This window comes from Chanos chanos, chromosome 6 (genome assembly GCF_902362185.1).
Source record: "Chanos chanos chromosome 6, fChaCha1.1, whole genome shotgun sequence".
NCBI lineage: Eukaryota > Metazoa > Chordata > Actinopteri > Gonorynchiformes > Chanidae > Chanos > Chanos chanos.
The window spans coordinates 15,417,058-15,435,728 of record NC_044500.1 but is presented as its reverse complement, the minus strand read 5'-3'; the positions used below and the strand labels follow the sequence as shown (position 1 = coordinate 15,435,728).

The 18,671-nt window shown below is 43.2% G+C and overlaps 1 protein-coding gene across 1 annotated transcript in view; it reads left to right on the top strand.

Moving 5' to 3' along the window:
• Nucleotides 1–690: 690 nt before the first annotated feature.
• The window catches only part of sik2b (salt-inducible kinase 2b), a 24,915-nt gene continuing 6,934 nt past the window's right edge, over nucleotides 691–18,671 (top strand). The window contains exons 1-8 of the mRNA XM_030777433.1: nucleotides 691–1,082; nucleotides 2,905–3,021; nucleotides 4,826–4,889; nucleotides 9,633–9,794; nucleotides 14,233–14,357; nucleotides 14,807–14,930; nucleotides 18,178–18,404; nucleotides 18,647–18,671. The exon at nucleotides 18,647–18,671 is cut by the window's right edge and continues 128 nt beyond it. Coding sequence (XP_030633293.1) covers nucleotides 945–1,082; nucleotides 2,905–3,021; nucleotides 4,826–4,889; nucleotides 9,633–9,794; nucleotides 14,233–14,357; nucleotides 14,807–14,930; nucleotides 18,178–18,404; nucleotides 18,647–18,671 — 982 coding nt within the window. The 5' untranslated portion in view covers nucleotides 691–944. The remainder of the gene's footprint in view (nucleotides 1,083–2,904; nucleotides 3,022–4,825; nucleotides 4,890–9,632; nucleotides 9,795–14,232; nucleotides 14,358–14,806; nucleotides 14,931–18,177; nucleotides 18,405–18,646) is intronic.

Here is an 18,671-nt window from a genome sequence, read left to right as displayed (position 1 = left end):
GCCTCCTTAAGGCATATAAATGTTTAATTACTTTAATGACGGTGGAGAAGAAATAAAATGCAATCTCACATGCCAGTGTGTTGTCTTTAAAGATCGACCTCCTTAATTGCAATCTATTTTCTGAACTCCTTAGGAATTAAAATAAAGCAATCCCGACCTAGTTGGCCTTCTAGTTGGAGCTAATTGGGGCGTTATGAGAAAGCGTGTTAAGTACAGTTGTAGTATGTGCTAACAAATGTCAAATTGACACAATGTAACAACAAAGGGGACTGCAACCAACAGCAAATTCCAGGTTCTCAACTCAAATACGGGATTAGGACTAACGCAGGCAACCACGAGAGTCAACCAATTAAACCATTTTCAAAATAAACAGAAGTGAATGTCACGCCCAGTCTTCGTTCCTCGACAAAGAAAAACAAAGGACTTTATCAAAGTTGTTGTCGGCAGCTCCTCACCGCGAGCTATCAACTTTGGGCGGGCAAGCAAACAGACCGACAGTTTTCAGAATAGCAATGCTGCCGGTTGACGTAAGAGGTGGGTCTCGTCGTCTTGGAAACGAATTGGCACTGGAGTGTGGAACTGCTTCAAAGCACCGCCCCCTGTACAAATACCCCCATAGGCTCTGACGTCAATGTACGTCAACCAGAGAACATGATGCCTCCTGCAAGTCAACTCGTGTACTCTCGCTAATAGAGCTGAAATATTATAGCTCTATTGTATTGGAAAAGGGTGGCGTGACACGCCGCAGCACTTGTAAACGTCCTACTTCTCCTCGTTTGACTGAGGGGGACCGACAACGATCAAACTGGCCAGCAGATTGGGAATTCTACTTTGTCTATTTTTAATAGACATATTTTAGCGGCGGTTTGTTTTCCCCTCCTCGTTATCTTAAGCCTCAAGTCGCAGGTCCCTATCTCCTTTCCCCAAACCGTATTTCATAAAGCATGGTCATGGCTGACTGTCACCAAAAACCGATGCTCCGGGGTCCTGTCCGAGTAGGCTTCTACGATATCGAGCGTACTCTGGGAAAGGGGAATTTCGCGGTTGTAAAACTGGCAAGACATCGCATTACTAAGACTGAGGTGAGTTGAGACAGTTCAGTGCAAAGCCGAAAATTTAACTTAACTGAAGACCCTTTGCAAACTTGATGCAAAGTGAGTGTTTGAACTTAACTTAAGCTACAACACATCAGCAAATATAAATGTCTGAAACGTCACAGCGTGATCTTGATTACAAAGCTTTATCTTTTGGTGGCATGTCTGTTTATTATTTGTCGCTACTGTAAGGTATGGCTGTGTTCTTAAGAGTTGTTACTACCTGTATCAAAGAGAGACCACTGTGTTCATGTAGCTAAACAGCACTGGTCCAACTCCATTCTCTTTTCCCACCACCAGTAACCTGGCATCTTGTCTATGCCGCTTTGCAACTTCAGTCATACTCAATATACACCAAGCATGAGACACAGGGTCACAATGTTCCTTCGTACCGCATTAATACAAATGTGATCTTCCTGTAAACAGTCATGTAAATATCTAGGGCATTCGTGTATTTAAACGGTACATTGTTTGCATGACCCCTGCATCAACTGTACTTTTATGCTTGTGGATTTTCTCCCAAGTACAGTAATTTTGCTCACATTTATGGTAAAAGAGCTTGAGTATCAAAACCACCGCGACCACCGTATTGTTTTTTTTATTTTTCTCTCTTGCAGCAGCTTTCTGTTGTGGGCAACCTTTTGTTGCAGATGCAGCCGGGCTGCGATAAGTGTGCAAACCTTGCTTCACTTATACGCATTGGTACTACTTTGAATTTTCAAGAGTGCTCTGCAGGACAAAGTAGTTGCGCAGATCATGTTAAATTTCGCATATGAGCAGTGTGTTTGGGTGCCGATTTTGTTAAGAGGATTATGATGTACGAGTTGACGCATCTGTCTGCTCTTGCCTGTGCAGGGCTTTTTAAGGTTCTAGTCGAGATGACAGTGTGTCATTTTCCAGCGCCTCCCATCCGCCTCCTTCAGTTTGTCTTAGACTCACATCACTGAGTTGAGCACTGTCATTGTCTGGGAGTATGTTCAGGTTACTCTGCTCCAGTAAATCAGATGTCACACACTGACACCACTTTCCAAAGTCTTGTGGGTCATTTACTGGTCAGTCTGACTGGTGTGGAGCCTCACTGTCTGTGGTGACTGACCAACCATATCAACGTCAAACATGCAATTCTGATCTAGGCGTGAAAGGGTAGTAATTGTTGTGTAGTTAACATTGAGAATGCAGAGAGAACACTAATTACATGAAGGGTGTTTAACAAAATGAGCATTTTCTTTCTGTCCTTTTCCAAGATGTTTTTTTTTTATGGGAAAGGTTAAATCAGCCCTAAATTGCATTGTAGCGCTATGAACTGCCCATACAGACTTAGTAATGTGCCTTTTTATTTCTTCAGTGACTTTCATAACTGTCTTGAAGTGCCTTAACATACCTTCTTCTAGTTAGATGTCTGAGGTTTCAATGTGTGTAGAGTGTTACCAGTAAAGGTGTGCTTAGCCCAGACTGTTAGACTCATAACCCAGCAGGCAACCCCGTTGGCAGTAATAGCATAATGATGTATTTAGGGAATAAACTCCACTTCTAATAATGTCTAATAAGAACTATCACTCTCTTTTTCTGCCAGTATATTTTACCAAATTAAAGGTGCCATCATATGAGCCTGTGTGCCGCTATTAGCACCTGTGCTTTTCAGACCAATGACTTTCACGTTCCTCTAACTGATTACTTTCCTGGGCGGGGGAAGAAACTAGATGCTTAGGTACCCGTCTTTCACTTTTTGTGATTCGCTTTTGATCTAACGTCGAGCTTGTGAAGGGTAGATCTATTGCACCTGTATCATATACTGTCTTTTGTTCAACAGGTCGCCATAAAGATAATAGACAAGACCCAGCTTGATGCTGTGAACCTGGAGAAGATATACCGTGAAGTACAGATAATGAAAATGCTGGATCATCCACACATCATTAAGCTGTACCAGGTAATGTCTCCCCTAAATATCAGTTCTTTAACAGAAAGAACCTTCAATTCCTTTTTTTTTCCCTCTCTCTAATTGGCTTCGTGTATGCGCTGGACAGAAACTTCTACCGGATGTCTCCAGATATCCAACCACATTAATGACTAACTACTCCTTAACTCTCTAAACATTCACAAGCCGACATTAAAACGTTCCCACTCGTCACCGGCCTGTATTAAAACCGGGGGAGAAGTCATGCCTGTGCAGTGAGTTTCTCTCATGACAAGAGCTGTGAATGTACCAGAAAGCCCACTCAGAATCACTTCTTTTCGAAGTAACTACACACCATTATGTAAGACCTAAGGTCATTTGGGTTTTTTTCAGGGAATATGAATAACTGTACATTCTTATACAACCTAGTGGCAATGGTCCAAACTTTGCTGTGTAATCATAGTGTATCATTCTTTCCAACAGCTTGTCCATTCAAACGGCATGGGTCAATTAGTCATTTCCTCTAGAGCTTTTATAAACAGAGGGCAGCACTGCACGGCTCTCCTGCCATTATCTTAAACCTGAAGCTTCTCTCTGCCCCATCTGTCTTTCCCCAGGGCCCTCACACCAGGGCACATCCATGTCACCCATATGACTTCCAATACTGCAACTAATCAGTTTTTATCGTTGCTGCGTGTTGAGAACTTTACCTATAACTCATGTCTAGATCGGGCGCTTTTGTTAATCATTTGTTTGAATCACATACAAATTATGGTTGAAGACTAATTCAGCAGAAAATTTAAGAAACTTCAAAATCTGGGTCAATTTCAGCATTCTGTCAGTTTTTTTATGAAGGTAGAATAGCTGTTATGTATATCTTGAAGACTAAATATCATCACAACTTTCAAAAATTAGTTTTTGAGAAAAAAAAACCTTTGAACTTTTGAGAGACTAATATTATTTCCAGATGTGATGTCTTCTTCTCTGATGTTTTAGTCTGTTGTGTTTTGTTTGCTGAGGGATGTGATGACCTCAGGTTATGTCTATCAGTTCAATACAAAGTCACATTACAGACATGGTTTGTTCTCTTAAAATCATTTGGAGGACAGTGAACTGGTGTAACATCAATATTTGCATGAAATACGTCAGGGCTCTCAGCGATGTTTGCATATTTCACAGTGTATTTGAATGAGAAGTACTTTGTGGTTGGAGTTTTATGAAAATTTCATAGATCATATACTTCATTCGGACAAGTCTTTCAGAAGGATGAAAATAATTGAAAAGGTGGGGATTTTTATGTTTCTGAGTAACTGGTGAGTTTATTATCTCTAACATTGATTTGATGTTGAAATTATGTTGTTGATGTATCTGTTGTTTGGTGGATTTACTACTATTGCATGCACGTCTGACCTACTGGGAGACGCGTGTGTGATTGTACGAATTTTTCTTATTCATAGCACATTCTCTTTCTGTTTTCTTTTAGCTTTATTCATCTTTTTCTTAAGCTAATTTTGGAGCCCTCCCACACATTGCTGGCTCTGGCACTTCTGTGTGAATCGAACCGACAATTTAAACATCGAACACAGCTCTAGTCTGATTCGCGTGTAAACCGGCAATTTCTTAATTGAACTATATGAAATGTATTTTTGCTGGCACTTTAGTTGACGTATTGTAATTAGTCATCATTCCATTGGAACTCGTTGCACCGCGCGTGCACTGAAAAGTGTAAGTACACTCAAAGGTGGAATTACTTATGACAATATTGACAGCGCTTTCTCTTTTTTTTTTCTTTCTTTTTTTTCTTGGTTAATACCATTTTTCTTTTCTTCTCACACAGGTCATGGAGACCAAGAATATGCTCTACCTTGTGACAGAGTATGCAAAGAATGGGGAAATCTTTGGTAAGTGACCTTTATGATCACCAGAGGCACTTGGTTTGTCAGAGGAATTTCAAAATGGTTCTGTTCTTATTGTTACAAGATGATTCTATTTTCTGCCATAATATGACAAGCCATATTCTGTTTTTTTGTCTTCATACCATAAGTGCTGTATTTTCTTGCCGTAAGATTTAACCAAAAGTGAAAGTGGTGCAATGAAAGTACTCACCACCACGCTCTACTCCTGTTGTTGTCAGCTGGTTACGATAGAGAAAATATCACATTTTGCATCTTTTGTGATCACATACCTGCGTGATCCTGCATATTGACCGATCATAATCTTGTTGGCTCGTGAAACAAATTATGTAAGAGGTGAATAGCATGGCATGTTAGACTTAGTGGATAATTACGAAGGATAGAATAAGATTCAAGTAATTAGACTGTGAAAAATCTACTCCATGCCATCTCGCTGCATGGAGGCACTGGAAGTCATCAAACAAAGTAGAAGCCTGTGTATTTAGATTGACAGCACGTTTGCAGACAACGGGGACAGGGGTAAGCGCAGGGATGTGGGTTAGCATATAATCTCCTAGTACTGCTAAGATGTCATTTGGTGCGTTAATGACTGGCACTGTTTTGACCAAGTCTGTTTAATGTCCTCCAGTTGGCTTCAATTTGTAGACAAGACTTTAAACACGGTCTACAGTGAGACTTTCAAACTATGTGCCAGCAGTCTTACTCCTAATTTTTGTTCTGCCTGAAGGACACAAATTATTTTAGAAATCACAAATATAGCCTTGAAAGTTGACGATTATCTCATGCCTAAGTGTCGTCTTACCTGCTTTGTCTGCATGTGCTAGTCAAATTCCGCTTTGTCATCGGACTTTTTGCTTACATAACATTGTTTTCTGTTTCATACTAGGCTATTTGAGCTTCTCCGTTGTATGTCTCTTCAAGGAAAATTTCATTCTCGTAATGGCGGTGAACTCTATGGAGTATCATTTGCAGTTTTCTAGACATTGCACTTTTCCAGAGTTCTTTTATCAACAGGGGTAACTTAGAAAACCTGAACTAGTAGAATTATAAGATTTAAGTTCATTATTCACACACAGTTCAAGTAACAGAAAGTCTGTGGTATCAGGGAATTTTTGGAAACCAGGCTAGACAAGCGATTCTGAGGTCAGTTCTCATGCTTATCAAATGTGATGTTGCCTGTAGTTCCAGTACGTGTAATATAATAATGGAAAAAGCTCTCTTGTTGTATAAGCAGTCATAGCAATCTTGGGAAAATTGAGGGGTTTTTCGTTTTTTTCTTTGGTTCAAATGATGAGCAAATATGAAATGTGGCACTTCCTTCAATCTGATGCCTGGTCCATCCGGTATGTAGAAAGCCTGACCCTGGTGTGTCAACAACCTTTTTGTTTTGGCAAAGGGAGATAGATAGAGAGAGAGAGAGACGTAGAGGTTGATTCAGACTGACTGGCAGAGACCTGCTTTTGAGGTTGGACAGGGGAAAAATCCTCTCACAGACATTCACTGCGATGGCATAGACTAGATCTCAACAAGCTATGAGCACATCCCATATCAATGCATATGTAATGGTCTATATGACATCTTATAGCACAGTGATCTGCATGTCCCTGTGGCCTGCATTAAGTTGATTCTCTGAAGATAAAAGTTGGTTAATGGGGCTTCAGAAAATCCTTAGTTTTATATGTTTTTATTGAAGATTAGATCCAGGCTTTACAAAAAATCCAACTTGTACTGCAACCGTGATTCCTGGTTGCATAAAATAATTTTGTTATATAATTTATTTACAGCATATGCCATCACTATCAAGATTGAAAGTCTACTGCCCAGCATAGCTGGATTTATGATATATTAAAAAAAGCGCTCCAGCTTTTCAGTCCATTAAAATAGAGTAATCTAGGCTTAAGTTACATAAGACAGAGCAAACAGTTATTAGAGAGGGATATTTTTTTCTCTCTATATTATTTTCTTCAGTACACAATGAATGAAGAGGGGGGCATCATAATTGCTCCCTAATCATTTATTCGTTTTCTCCCAAGTAGCTCTCCGGAGAATGGAACATGGTCCCTAAGAGCTGCCTGTGTGCTGTAGACACAGAGGTGTTTCGGGTTCTGTCCCCGTGGGGGCTCTTGGCTGTGGGGAGGACTGACATGAGAGAGAGTGTCTGCTACACACCACCACAGAACTGCAGCAGTGAAGGAACCTGGAAATTGGGTCAACTGCAAATAATGAGGAGCTGCAGAACACAGACAGAGTGAGAGAAATACGGGGAGGGAGCGAGAGAGAGAGAGAGCACGAGAGAGAGAGAGAGCGCAAAGGGACATCAGTTTGAATTTCGGATGGGGTGAGGAAATGTAGGCCATGCATATTTTAGAAAAAAAAAAAAAAATACTGAATACTGGAGAGTGTAGACTACAGGATAGCCATCTTAATCAGATCAGTCCTTACTCACCAAAAGTCTGCTTTCAAGTTCTCTTCTCTGTCGCAGTTAGATCTCATCTCCCAAGAAATCTATCCCGTATAATCTCAGCAAGTTTTCAATGTGAAGGGTTTTAACACTGGCTAAGGTCATGGGTTGAGCATATGTTTGGGCTAGTTTCTGGTGAAGCTGTGTGTGTGTGTGTGTGTGTGTGTGTGTGTGTGTGTGTGTGTGTGTGTGTGTGTGTGTGCATATCCCTGTTTGCTTGATAGTGTACACATGGCTAGGTTGCTTTGAAAAACCAATGGTCGGCAGTCTTGCCTGCAGTCCCCAAAATCCAGAGCAGCTGTTCAGATTACACCTCTCTCAGGTGAGACTGAGCATTCACTCAGTCTCTCTCTCTCTCTGTTGTTTTAAGTACCCAGTGACTCATCAGCACCACCACTCCCCTTACCCCACAGCCCACACCCCTCCCACCCTAAACACATCACCGTGCAGCTGGGCTTCCATTCCTTGCCTCTTTTGACATTGAAGCTGTGAATCACTCATCCATCCACTGCTCTGACCACTGTTCTTTTGTGTACGGATCAACGGACAGTAGACCTTCTGTTATTGGTGTTAAAAAGGAACAACTTCTGCTGGGTCAACTGAATGGCCAATGCACAGTGAACGTCCACAAAGGCAATGCTCTTTTCTGACTACCCCCCCCCCCCCCCCCCCCCCCATGCGCTGCAAGCTCAGTCAAAGTACTGGAAACTAAAATACACACAGTATGAACAAAGAAGCCATGTTATACAGTAGTTCCAGTGCCCCTGCAGGGGTTCTCCATTGTTGGCCAAAGTCCATGGTGTTTGCTAAAGCGTAGGTGATTACAGCAGGTTGAGCAGTAGAGCTCTGTATGTGAAAGGGGGGGGGGGGGTTGTATCTCAGAGCTTTGTCGCCATGCCAATTCAGAGGACTGTGATACATTCCTAAGCCTTGTGTGCTTTTTGATTAGCAACCAGGTTTGAGAAAAAGCTTTTGTCAAAAGAGAGAGAGAGAGATGCATTAGGGTAGTGTAGCACACAGAAACTAATCAATGACCTGTCAGTCAAGCTCTCTATATATTTTACTGCCATCTCTCACATACACATTTTATGTAGCAACTATTTCATATCCAATTCTGCTTTCAGATATTGTATCACCAAACTTCTTAAACAAACAGCCAAATGTTATGTTCAATATTAGCGCAGACTCTTTTGAAATGGTGTTTTATGCCTTTTTAGTTGAATCTGACAGCGCTATTTGTCAGAGATATAAATGTTCCTAATTCTGGAGACACCTGGCAATTCTCAAGCATTATAAAACGGTCTGATTGTACTGAATGTTGGGAAATGACGAACACATCTTTGTGGTTCGAGCGACTGAAAGACATAATGCATGAATGATTTAAGTTGATGTAAACCAAATTAGCTTACTAGTTTCCATATTTTCCTTAGCATAAATATATATATATATATACACACACAGACATGTACACACACAGTATTTAATGGATAAATAGGTAGATAAATAATATTTATATGTATGTATATATATATATACATATACGTGTGTGTGTGTCTAAGTTGCCTTTGTACTCCTTTTTACCACCCTACCCCACAACTGCTAGAGCTCTATCTGTTTCCTTAAAGGCACTTGTGAAACCAAGTTTCATGAAATATTGTTTTTTTTTACGAGGTAACATGTTTTTGTGTGTTCTACTAGAGCCTGGCACCATGGTAGCTATGTGAAAAACAAGTCATGTAGAGAATGACATCTCTCTGTCTTTGCGCAGGCACGCACACACACACACACACATGCACATACGCACGCACACACACACACACACACACGCACGCACACACACACACACACTCCTGCCAGCCCACCCCATGCCAGCGCAGTGTGAGTGTGGAATGGAATGTGTGAGGACTGTGGGCTTGGCGGTGGGCCGAGAGACAGGGGCTGATCCAGCAGTCCTGGGTGTGGTGACCGCATGATTACACTATTCAGAGAGATGTTTACCCTGGTCACTGACCGCACTGCCTCCTTATTGTGGCCCGTCACTTTCCTCTGCTGCCACCAATGGGACACGGTTACAAGATTTTCACGTTGAAACTTTTAGGCAGTGAAATTTTGCGGCCGAACTGTAAGCGTGCCGCCGAACACGTTTCGAACTGATTGAAATGGTCGCTTTAAGACAAAACGTAGCATAGTGGTTTTTTTCATGCTTCTCATATAAGTATGGTCTGCTTGATATGATCTGGATTCCTTATTGTGTTTCTTTTTCTGTTCAGACTACCTGGCCAAGCACGGGCGACTGAGTGAGCAAGAGGCACGGCGCAAGTTCTGGCAGATCCTGTCAGCTGTTGAGTACTGTCACAACCGCAACATCGTTCATCGAGATCTGAAGGCGGAGAACCTGCTGCTAGATGGACATATGAACATCAAGATCGCAGGTACTTGGCGGTCACGTTAACCATAGCTGTGTTAGAGCATTTGGCTCCGCCCATGGCATCAATAAAATCACTGCCAGGTGGGCAGTGAATGATTGACTGGTGAAGAAGTGTCAGCAAGTCAGCTATAGAGAAGTATTGTCGGTATCACATATCGTGAACGACCAGGGAACCAGCACCTGTTAACAATAAGAAAGTCTACTTAGATTAGGTTCTCGGTATAGAGAGCACTGGGACACTTGGAGTTACTGTGGAGATATCATCTTTAGCACAGCACCCCCGTGTATTCATTATACATCTGTGAGGAGCAGAAATTGTAAAGGTCAGCAGTTTGGAGCAAGGATTGCTAACTCCAGGACTGGTCACATAGTGCGCATGCTGATATCAGCCACATTTGAGTATCCAGTAGGATTAGCAGGGTTTATTAGTTGCACTGGACTAATGTGGCAGAACAAATTGAACCATTTTGAGTTTATTTCTTTGAAATGTCATCATGAACAGCATATTTCGATTTACGACAGGATACAGTAAACATAACGGTAGTGCTTCATCATTAAAGGTGTTTGATGGAGGCAGGGGGGTGCACACTCACAGGGTTGAGACGTCAACATCAAAAAAGAACCTTTCAAAACAAGCTTTGTAATGCAGAGATGAAATTGCTCTTCTCTTGACAGTGGCTAACAGAGGGGAAGGAACCCTTTCTAATTAGACCATTTTTGGATTTTCCTCCAAACGGTTTTACGATGAGTGATGGAGTATGCTTAATGCTCAGGTCTTCAGGAAGCATGATTCAATTTAAAGTATGTGATCGTTATACTTAGATGAACGAAGCGGGAGCACTGAGCGAGCACCACGCAAGGGGAAAAAAAAAAAACACGCACGCGCATACACATTTGATGCGGTTTTAATTAAGTCAGTTGAGGACACGGGCACATCCTGTGCTCAGCGTTGACGGAGACTGCCCACAACAACATTCATTCTCATTTGTAACATGTTTACTGCCAACCGCCTGGCCGGCTGGCTGGCTGGCTATTAAGAGACCCACGCACTCAACAGCTGTCCAGCATAGGGCTTTCAGCCAATGGACGTCCACCCACTCGTCCACGCTTACACCATCTCTAAAACACCTGCCCTCCCTTCCACAAACCTGCTCACTGCTCTACACACCAGGATGATGCAAAACAGATACGATTCGCTTTTCTGTATTTTGGGCGTGGAGATGTGTTGCTATTTTAACGGGCAGTCCCGTAAGCCACGCTGGGAAAATTTTAGGATGACTAAAAGCGGATGGGTTTCCCGAAGGTGCTCTCTCTCTTTTGGCCCGCTCTCTGATGTGCTGTCAGTCCTTCAGAAGCTGGCTGGGGCTATAGGAACTCAAAGAAAGGTCACATGAGTGGGACAGTCTTTATTTTTCACTTCAAAGAGATGTGCCCATCCATGACTGAGAGTGAAAGAGGTCAGGACTTCACAGGACACCGTGAGACTGTGGGCAGCAAAATATGAATATACACACAGAGATGGGCTCATCACACACACACACACGCTCACTCACTGTCTCATTCACAGAGAGGGAGGGAGAGCGAGAGAGAGCACGAGAGAGAGAGAGAGAACATTCAGGGATTTCTTCTAAATTAGTTCTAATGTTAAGAGAAAAAAAAATGAAATCATCATCAAAAATGAAGTAGTACAAAAGGTCAAAGGTTAAGGAGGTGCTGCTGGCCTCTAGGATTTGAATCCCTGCTGTGCTGCACTGCTCAGCTATGGCCGGGGGCAGGTTGTCATATTCCCTCTCTTCACTGTATTAACCAGATGCTTGTCGGAAGTCACTGACTTTCAAACGCCTGCGTGGTTGTGGGTTTCGTCACATGAATTTGGCTGTCTTCTAAGTGCATTTCATTGCTTGACATTTCTACCCAGCTTGTGGTGTGAAGAGATCCATTGGCTGGTTTCACATGTATTGAGATAAGCGTGTGCTAGCTGCATTCTTCGCATCTGAGGTGGCTGACGCATAAGGGGGAAATTTAGATGAGTCCATTGGTCATTGTACTCAATTTCAAAGAAAACAGGGAAGTCGCTGAAAACGTTTAATTCCGTTTGTGCTTCTCAAGCCATTTGATAGAACAATCCCAAGCTAGTCACATCCGTGACTGTCATAATTTGAGTGATTCTTGACGAGTGGATATGAGAGATTTTATAATGGTTTCTTAGTAGAAAATCACAAGGATCCAGGACTGGTCTGTGAAGACCGGTCCCGCTGTGTGAGAGAGTCACTGTAAATCCAGCGGTTTACATTATGAAATTCTGATTGTTGGCTTCCATATGGGTTTCTGTTTAATGAACACACAGTCTGGCTCAGCTCTTACGTGGCACCAGCCGCTGTTGCACCGTGGCCTTTTGTAAACGTGGAAGATGTCTGAGGGTGGGCAGGCAGAGATTGAATGATTCCTGCATCGAGCACTTCCCCCCCTCCCCCCCCCCCCCCCCCCCGCTGCTGTCAGCCCCTAGGCAGCCTTAAGCATTGACGTCAATGCGTCCGCTCAGTATTCAGCCTGTGAAGTGGGTCAGCTCATCTGATAAGTCTTTTCCACATCTGGCTTCTTACCCTCATATTGTTTCTTTTTGTTGTTGTTGTTGTTGTTGTTTGTTTGTGTATTTTTTTTGTTTTGTTTTGTTTTTCTTCCTTTTTTTGTGGCAACACCACCCCTACAGCTCTTGCGTTTTCGTCGGCGTCTTGTTATTTCCACAACATAGCTTTACAGCCATGAGTTCACTCCTCTTTCTCATTATTCTCTCGAAGAATGAGATGAAATCCCATCTCTGACAGCTCATTCATCATTTGACCTCGTTCTACCAAATCCACCTTTATAAATCACTCCCCTTATACCTTCTCTCTCTCTCTCTCTCTCTCTCTCTCTCTCTCTCTCTCTCTCTCTCTCTTACTCTCTACCAGGCAGATGAGAGTCATCACTCTCAGTTCAGACTAGTTCACAGACATGCCCTTATTCGCCGTGTGACAAGGAGAAAAGCGTATCTAATTGCGCCCTGATTGGAGCGTTTCAGATAAATGCGTTTCAGGCTGTTAAAAAACACGGTTTTGTAAGGCGAAAATCTGACTAATATCCACAAGGAACATTTTTTCGCATGCGTATGTCCCGTCGGCGCTCCAGGTCCGGCGGTCGCGCGTCATTCATTCGTGCATCCGCGCCGTATCTAATCTAACGTGTACTTTGCCTGGCTCATTTGACCCCGTAAAAGCTCTAACAGCGCCACGGTAAAGAGCTGCCACTGACATGTTCCAGTGACACGGTCCAGGATGCGTGGAACAAAGTCCAGAAGCACAGATACAGTCTGTGTTTGGCTGCCGCTGCATTACCGTCGTCTTCCGGGGCTTTTGAAAGTTGACGCCGGCCCTTTGGTCCAGAGCTGTATGGCTTGTGCCGTCGGCGTGGTCTTACACGTGGTTACGTCACATGAATCAGCGGCAGGGCAAAGCTTTAGTCATTTAGGACGTACTGTTTTGTGCCACACAGTAGCATAATCTTTTGACCTAATGCTTTAATAAAACTAAACTTTATCGGGCGGTGTTGTTTATTTCATAGCCATTAGCCTTTACAGGGAAAATGAGGAAGCAGATAAAGTACTAAATTATTACCTCCTTGACGTAATGATTGCACAATTGTTACTGGGGAATGTGACATGATTAGCTGTGCCTAGTGCATGGCAAAAACATATTGCACCATCAACGAGTATCGTTCAAGTGTGTCAGGGTTCAGCAAAATAGGCTTGGACTACTGAAGTAGTGTCTGTATATGACATTAGTAATTCTCAGTTGTTGCAATATTAGGAAATAAGTCTATTGTCTGTGTGTGTGTGTGTGTGTGTGTGTGTGTGTGTGTGTGTGTGTGTGTGTGTGTGTGTGTGTGTGTCTGTGTGTGTTTGTGTGTGTGTGTGTGTTTGTGTGTGTGTGAGAGAGAGAGAGAGAGACATATACAGCATTTCAGCATAGAAATTTCCAGTTTGCCAGTTCACACCGTCTGCGCTGCATGAAAAGTAGTCAGTAGGCGTAGGGATATTATTTTGCTCACCTCTTCGCTGACCTTTTGGCTCCTTGACTTTGGATTTATTGAATCTCTCTCTCTGTCTCTCTCTCTTGCTGTGATACAGGCTGCTGTCTGTCATTGTACGCTTCCTGTGAGTCAGGTCTCTAATCCTCTTCTGACCTGCGTGTTGCTGGTGGGAGAGCGTTCGCTCTTCATCTGTCTCCTACTGCTCCTTCATCTCTGACTCACCAGCCCACACACTTCCAAGCCCCACAGCACTCCATCAGTATAGCCTGTCACCTGAATTTATCACCCAGCTTCACCAAGACTCTCAAGGGGCTTAATGTGATAACCCCCACCACCTCTTCTTTTTCTCTCTCTCTACTTTCATTCCGTGGCAGATTTTGGCTTTGGGAATTTCTTCCAGCCTGGAGAACCCCTAGCAACATGGTGTGGTAGCCCACCCTACGCGGCTCCAGAAGTATTTGAAGGACAGCAGTATGAAGGCCCGCAACTGGACATCTGGGTAAGAGAGGTTTTTTTTTTTTTGTTGTTTTTTTTTTTTTTTCCATACTGTGAGGAGAATGTAGTGGGCCCTTACATACTTGTAGAACAAGACGTTTCAGTGTTCGACTTTCTTAAACAATGTTTAATAGTGAACCATTAACTAGTCCGCTTCCCCATTGTTTGCTCTCGCTCCCTTTTCACCTTCATGAATCTGACTGACGTCATGCTGTAAACCAAACACACCGTGCTTATTTGAGAGATCATGTGAGGGGTACAGTTTCTCAGCTCCTGCTTACAGCTCCATGACACTGTGTACATTTGTTCTGTATGCGTTTGTGTGCTGTTTGACTGGATTGATCTGGTTACGTGATGATAATGATTTTTCCCAAGCACTGACTGTCTCCGTGTGTGTCTGTGTGTCTGTGTGTCTGTGTGTCTGTGTGTTTGTGTGTGTGTGTGTTCATGCAGAGTATGGGAGTTGTGCTATACGTGTTGGTTTGCGGTGCATTGCCCTTCGACGGTCCCACTCTCCCCGTACTCCGACAGCGCGTGTTGGAAGGCCGTTTCCGTATCCCTTACTTCATGACAGAAGGTGAGATTCTCCACACAGTTTCAAAAACCCCCTCTGCGGGGCTTTTTTTGGAGAAGAGGTTGTTTTTCTGCCAAGCTCACTGCCTGGTAGATTAAAACATTCCATAAGACCCTGGGTATGTGGCCCTCTGGGCTGTGTGAGTAGAGAGAAAGAAAAGACAGTGTAGGGTTGGCAAGTCTAGAACGGTGAACAGCGGGATGTAGCCCTTTGAAGTGAGGCTTATTCTGTACGGAAAACAACTCTTTCATCTAAATTCACTTAAAAGTCATTTACTCCCCACCTCACGCCGCCTCCTGAATTGGAGGGTTTTTTTGTGCGTAATTGTGTGTTTATGAGACTCAGAAAGAAAGAGATAAAGGGTAGAGGGTAAAGGCTAAAGATATGTTTCGGGGGTAAAGGTATGTTTTAATAACAGAAAGCTTTTGTTTTGGAAGTTTTGCAGAAAGGTCCTCTTGACGCAAGAGTCGAAAGTGTCAGGCCAGTTAATTGGGTCCGATCATTACTCACAGAGATTAAGTAAAGCTCAAGCGTTTACGTAAGTTGGGGAAGAGCCAGCGACGGCTCGTCCACAGTTCTCCGTGGCCTCTTATTGGGACTGTAACGGGGGGGGGGGGGGGGGGGAGGGGGCTTTGGGGGTCAGTGGGCTTTGTTCTGGACCTTGAAACAATTTAGTCATGCTCAGAATGTAGGAGTGTAACTCAAGCCCCTTCTGGCCCCCCCCCCCCCCCCAGTCTAGTCCCGCTCCCCAAACAAGAAGAACAGAGTGTGCTTTTCCTTTACATTTCCTCCCCTCATGTTCTCATCGCGCAGGACTTCAGCTGGCTTTCATCCTTACTGAGAAAACATTCCACCTCACCAGAAACACAGCGCGCGCAGTTTAGGCACGGGGCTCTTGTGCAAGACACGTCTTGATGGATAGAATATATTTACTTTATGTGAGACTGTCAATGTGAAGAGAGCGTTTGGGGGGGGGGTTTCTTTTTTTTTTTTTTTTTTCCTTCCTGACATTTTGTTGAATTTTTTTTAGGGAGTATTATTATTATGGTACCATCTGTAATAATTGAATTGTTTTGAAAGGGAGTTTGAAGAAATACGGTACCTCGAAATGACTTCTGTACACTGTTTTGGAGAAAATGGTTACAATACGTTGTGTGAATGGTCGCATTAAGCTGTTCCGTACACAGCAGACTTGGACTTGTTCAGTAATTGAAAATCACAGGAAACAATGATAACGATGTGAACGCAAATTTACAAGGTTTGGATAAAATACTGGAAACATTAAACAACATTTACTGCCTTCAGCTCTTTCAGTGCCATGATACATGTTCTGAACTGTGTTTTGGTAGGATTTTGGACTGTTTGTCTGCATACCTCATCTCCTCCACTTTTCCATTTTGGTCCTCATGAAACCACTCATGATTCTGTTTAGCAGTGTGTATAGGCTGTTATCATATTGGATTAAGGGAACATCTACGAGGAACTATGCTCACACCATAGACTGCACATTCAGTTGAAAGGGCTTCATGTTTCTTGGCTGTAATTCTACCATCTAGCGCAATAGTTGGACCCAGTGACTCCCACGAGACGGCTGCCTATGGCAAAACAGGTCCACTACCATGTTCAACAGCTGAGCAAAGACAGTGTGGGTTGAATGCTTCCTTTGGCTTGCTCCAGACATAAACCCGTCCAGATGTAGGAAAAAAATAGTAGAAGACAACTCATCAGACCATATTTCTTTCTTCCATTGCTCAGAGGTCCTGGTTTTGCGCTTATTACGTCAAGCTGTGCATTGTTGTGCATTAGATTTGGTTAGAGGTAATTTCCAAATGACAGCCCTACCATAAATATCAGGTTTGTGAAACTCACAGCGTACAGTTTTTGTTTAGACTGGGTCACAGAGGTAGTTTTTTTTTAGGTTGTTACTTAACTATCTTGTTTTGTGTGTTTTTGAGTGGCGACCGCTGTACCTTTCCCCAGGCCTTTTTTTCCCTTGTTTGGCGAATGGCGTCATGATTTTCGACACGGTTTCCTTTGACAAATGAAATAAGCTTTCCATTTCTGTTACTGACGCACTTTCAGCTTGAGGACCAACTATTTGATCTCATCCAAAATATGTTAGATCCCCGTTGCTTTAGAAACACATTTATTAAACTGGCATTTAGTATTGAAATTGTTTGGACAAAGCATGTAGATTCCTCTCAGCTTTTAATAGTTGCTTCAAAATACAAGTCCGTTTTTCATTTAGTGTCTTTGGCAGGACTGGAATAGTTCTAGGCTGTTGCCTTAGCTGGCATGGGTACGCTTGTGAAAGAGTTAAAGGAGCTTGTGTGTGTGTGCGTGCGTGTGCGTGTGTGTGTGTGTGTGTGCGTGCATGTGTGCGTGTGTGTGTGCGTGTGTGCGTGCGTGTGTGCATGCGTGTGTGCGTGTGCGCGTGTGTGTGTGCGTGCGTGTGTGCGTGTGTGTGTGCGTGCGTGTGTGCGTGCGTTTGTGTGCGTGTGTGTGAGCAACCGCAACCGCAGGTCATGGACAGGCCTGAAATCACGTGGCTCTTTCTAGTGATTTCTCTTAACCCCACCCCCCCTCCCAAAAATGCTTTACAGCAAGTCGTAAAAGTACTCCGATAAACAGGATGAGTAAACACTCCTACAGCAGGACTTGAGAGGAGAGGAGAAGAGCCAGGGAACAGAATCCCATTAATCCTTTTAACATACAGGTAGTGATGTCAGGTTCATTTATTCTGCTGGACCTGGACCAGTCATCAGTCAAGGACACTGGCAGCAAACAAAGAGCTCAGTGCATTCCTGCATGAGATAATGTGTTTGACTTAGCTTGCGTCCAGTGGATGCACACTTCTCCATGCATACACACTCACACACACACACACACACACACACACACACACACACAGGTCAGACCACGTTCCTCAATAGTCAAGCTTTGTTGGTTAGTTCTCAGCTCAGGCACAGACAGCCTGTTCCTTCAGTGTGTTTTGAGATGGAGACAGTACATACTGTCACCTCTCCTGAGTGGCACCCTCTGTGACTCTCATATGCAACAGTGTTTACTGCTCAGGCCTAAACACACTGCTCCTTTCAGACAAGATTGTAACTAATGCACAGTGTCTCCATAAATATTACTGTAAAGAGAGAAGCTTGTCTGTTTCCACTGCACAATGTGTCTCATTTCTCTCTCGCTCTCTCTCTCTCTCTCTCTCTTTCTTTCTTTCTCTCTCACTCTCTTTCTGTAGACTGTGAGCATCTAATCAGACGTATGCTGGTGCTAGACCCATCTAAACGTTTGACAGTGGCTCAGATAAAGGAGCATAAATGGATGGTTCTGGATGTGCCAGTACAAAGGCCCATGCTCTACCAGCAGAGTGTTTCTGCAGACGGAGAGGCGGCCGTCGGAGAGTACAGCGAACAGGTTTTGCGGCTCATGCACAGTCTGGGTATTGACCAGCACAAGACCGTAGAGGTGAGCGTACTGGCCTGGATTGAGAAACAGAGCCACGCTCTAGCAAACATTCTAGCAAATTCCATATTCATCAGCTGACCTATTGCCACTTTCCTTTGTGTAACCACTCACAGCATGTGACCAACAGATCAGAGTTTTGAGTTAATCTTAATATAAAAAATATAAAAATATATATATATATATGTATCAGTATATGTAACTCTGAATATTTTCTGAAACTTCAAATTCCTTATTTGTTACAGTCTCTCCAGAATAAGAGTTATAACC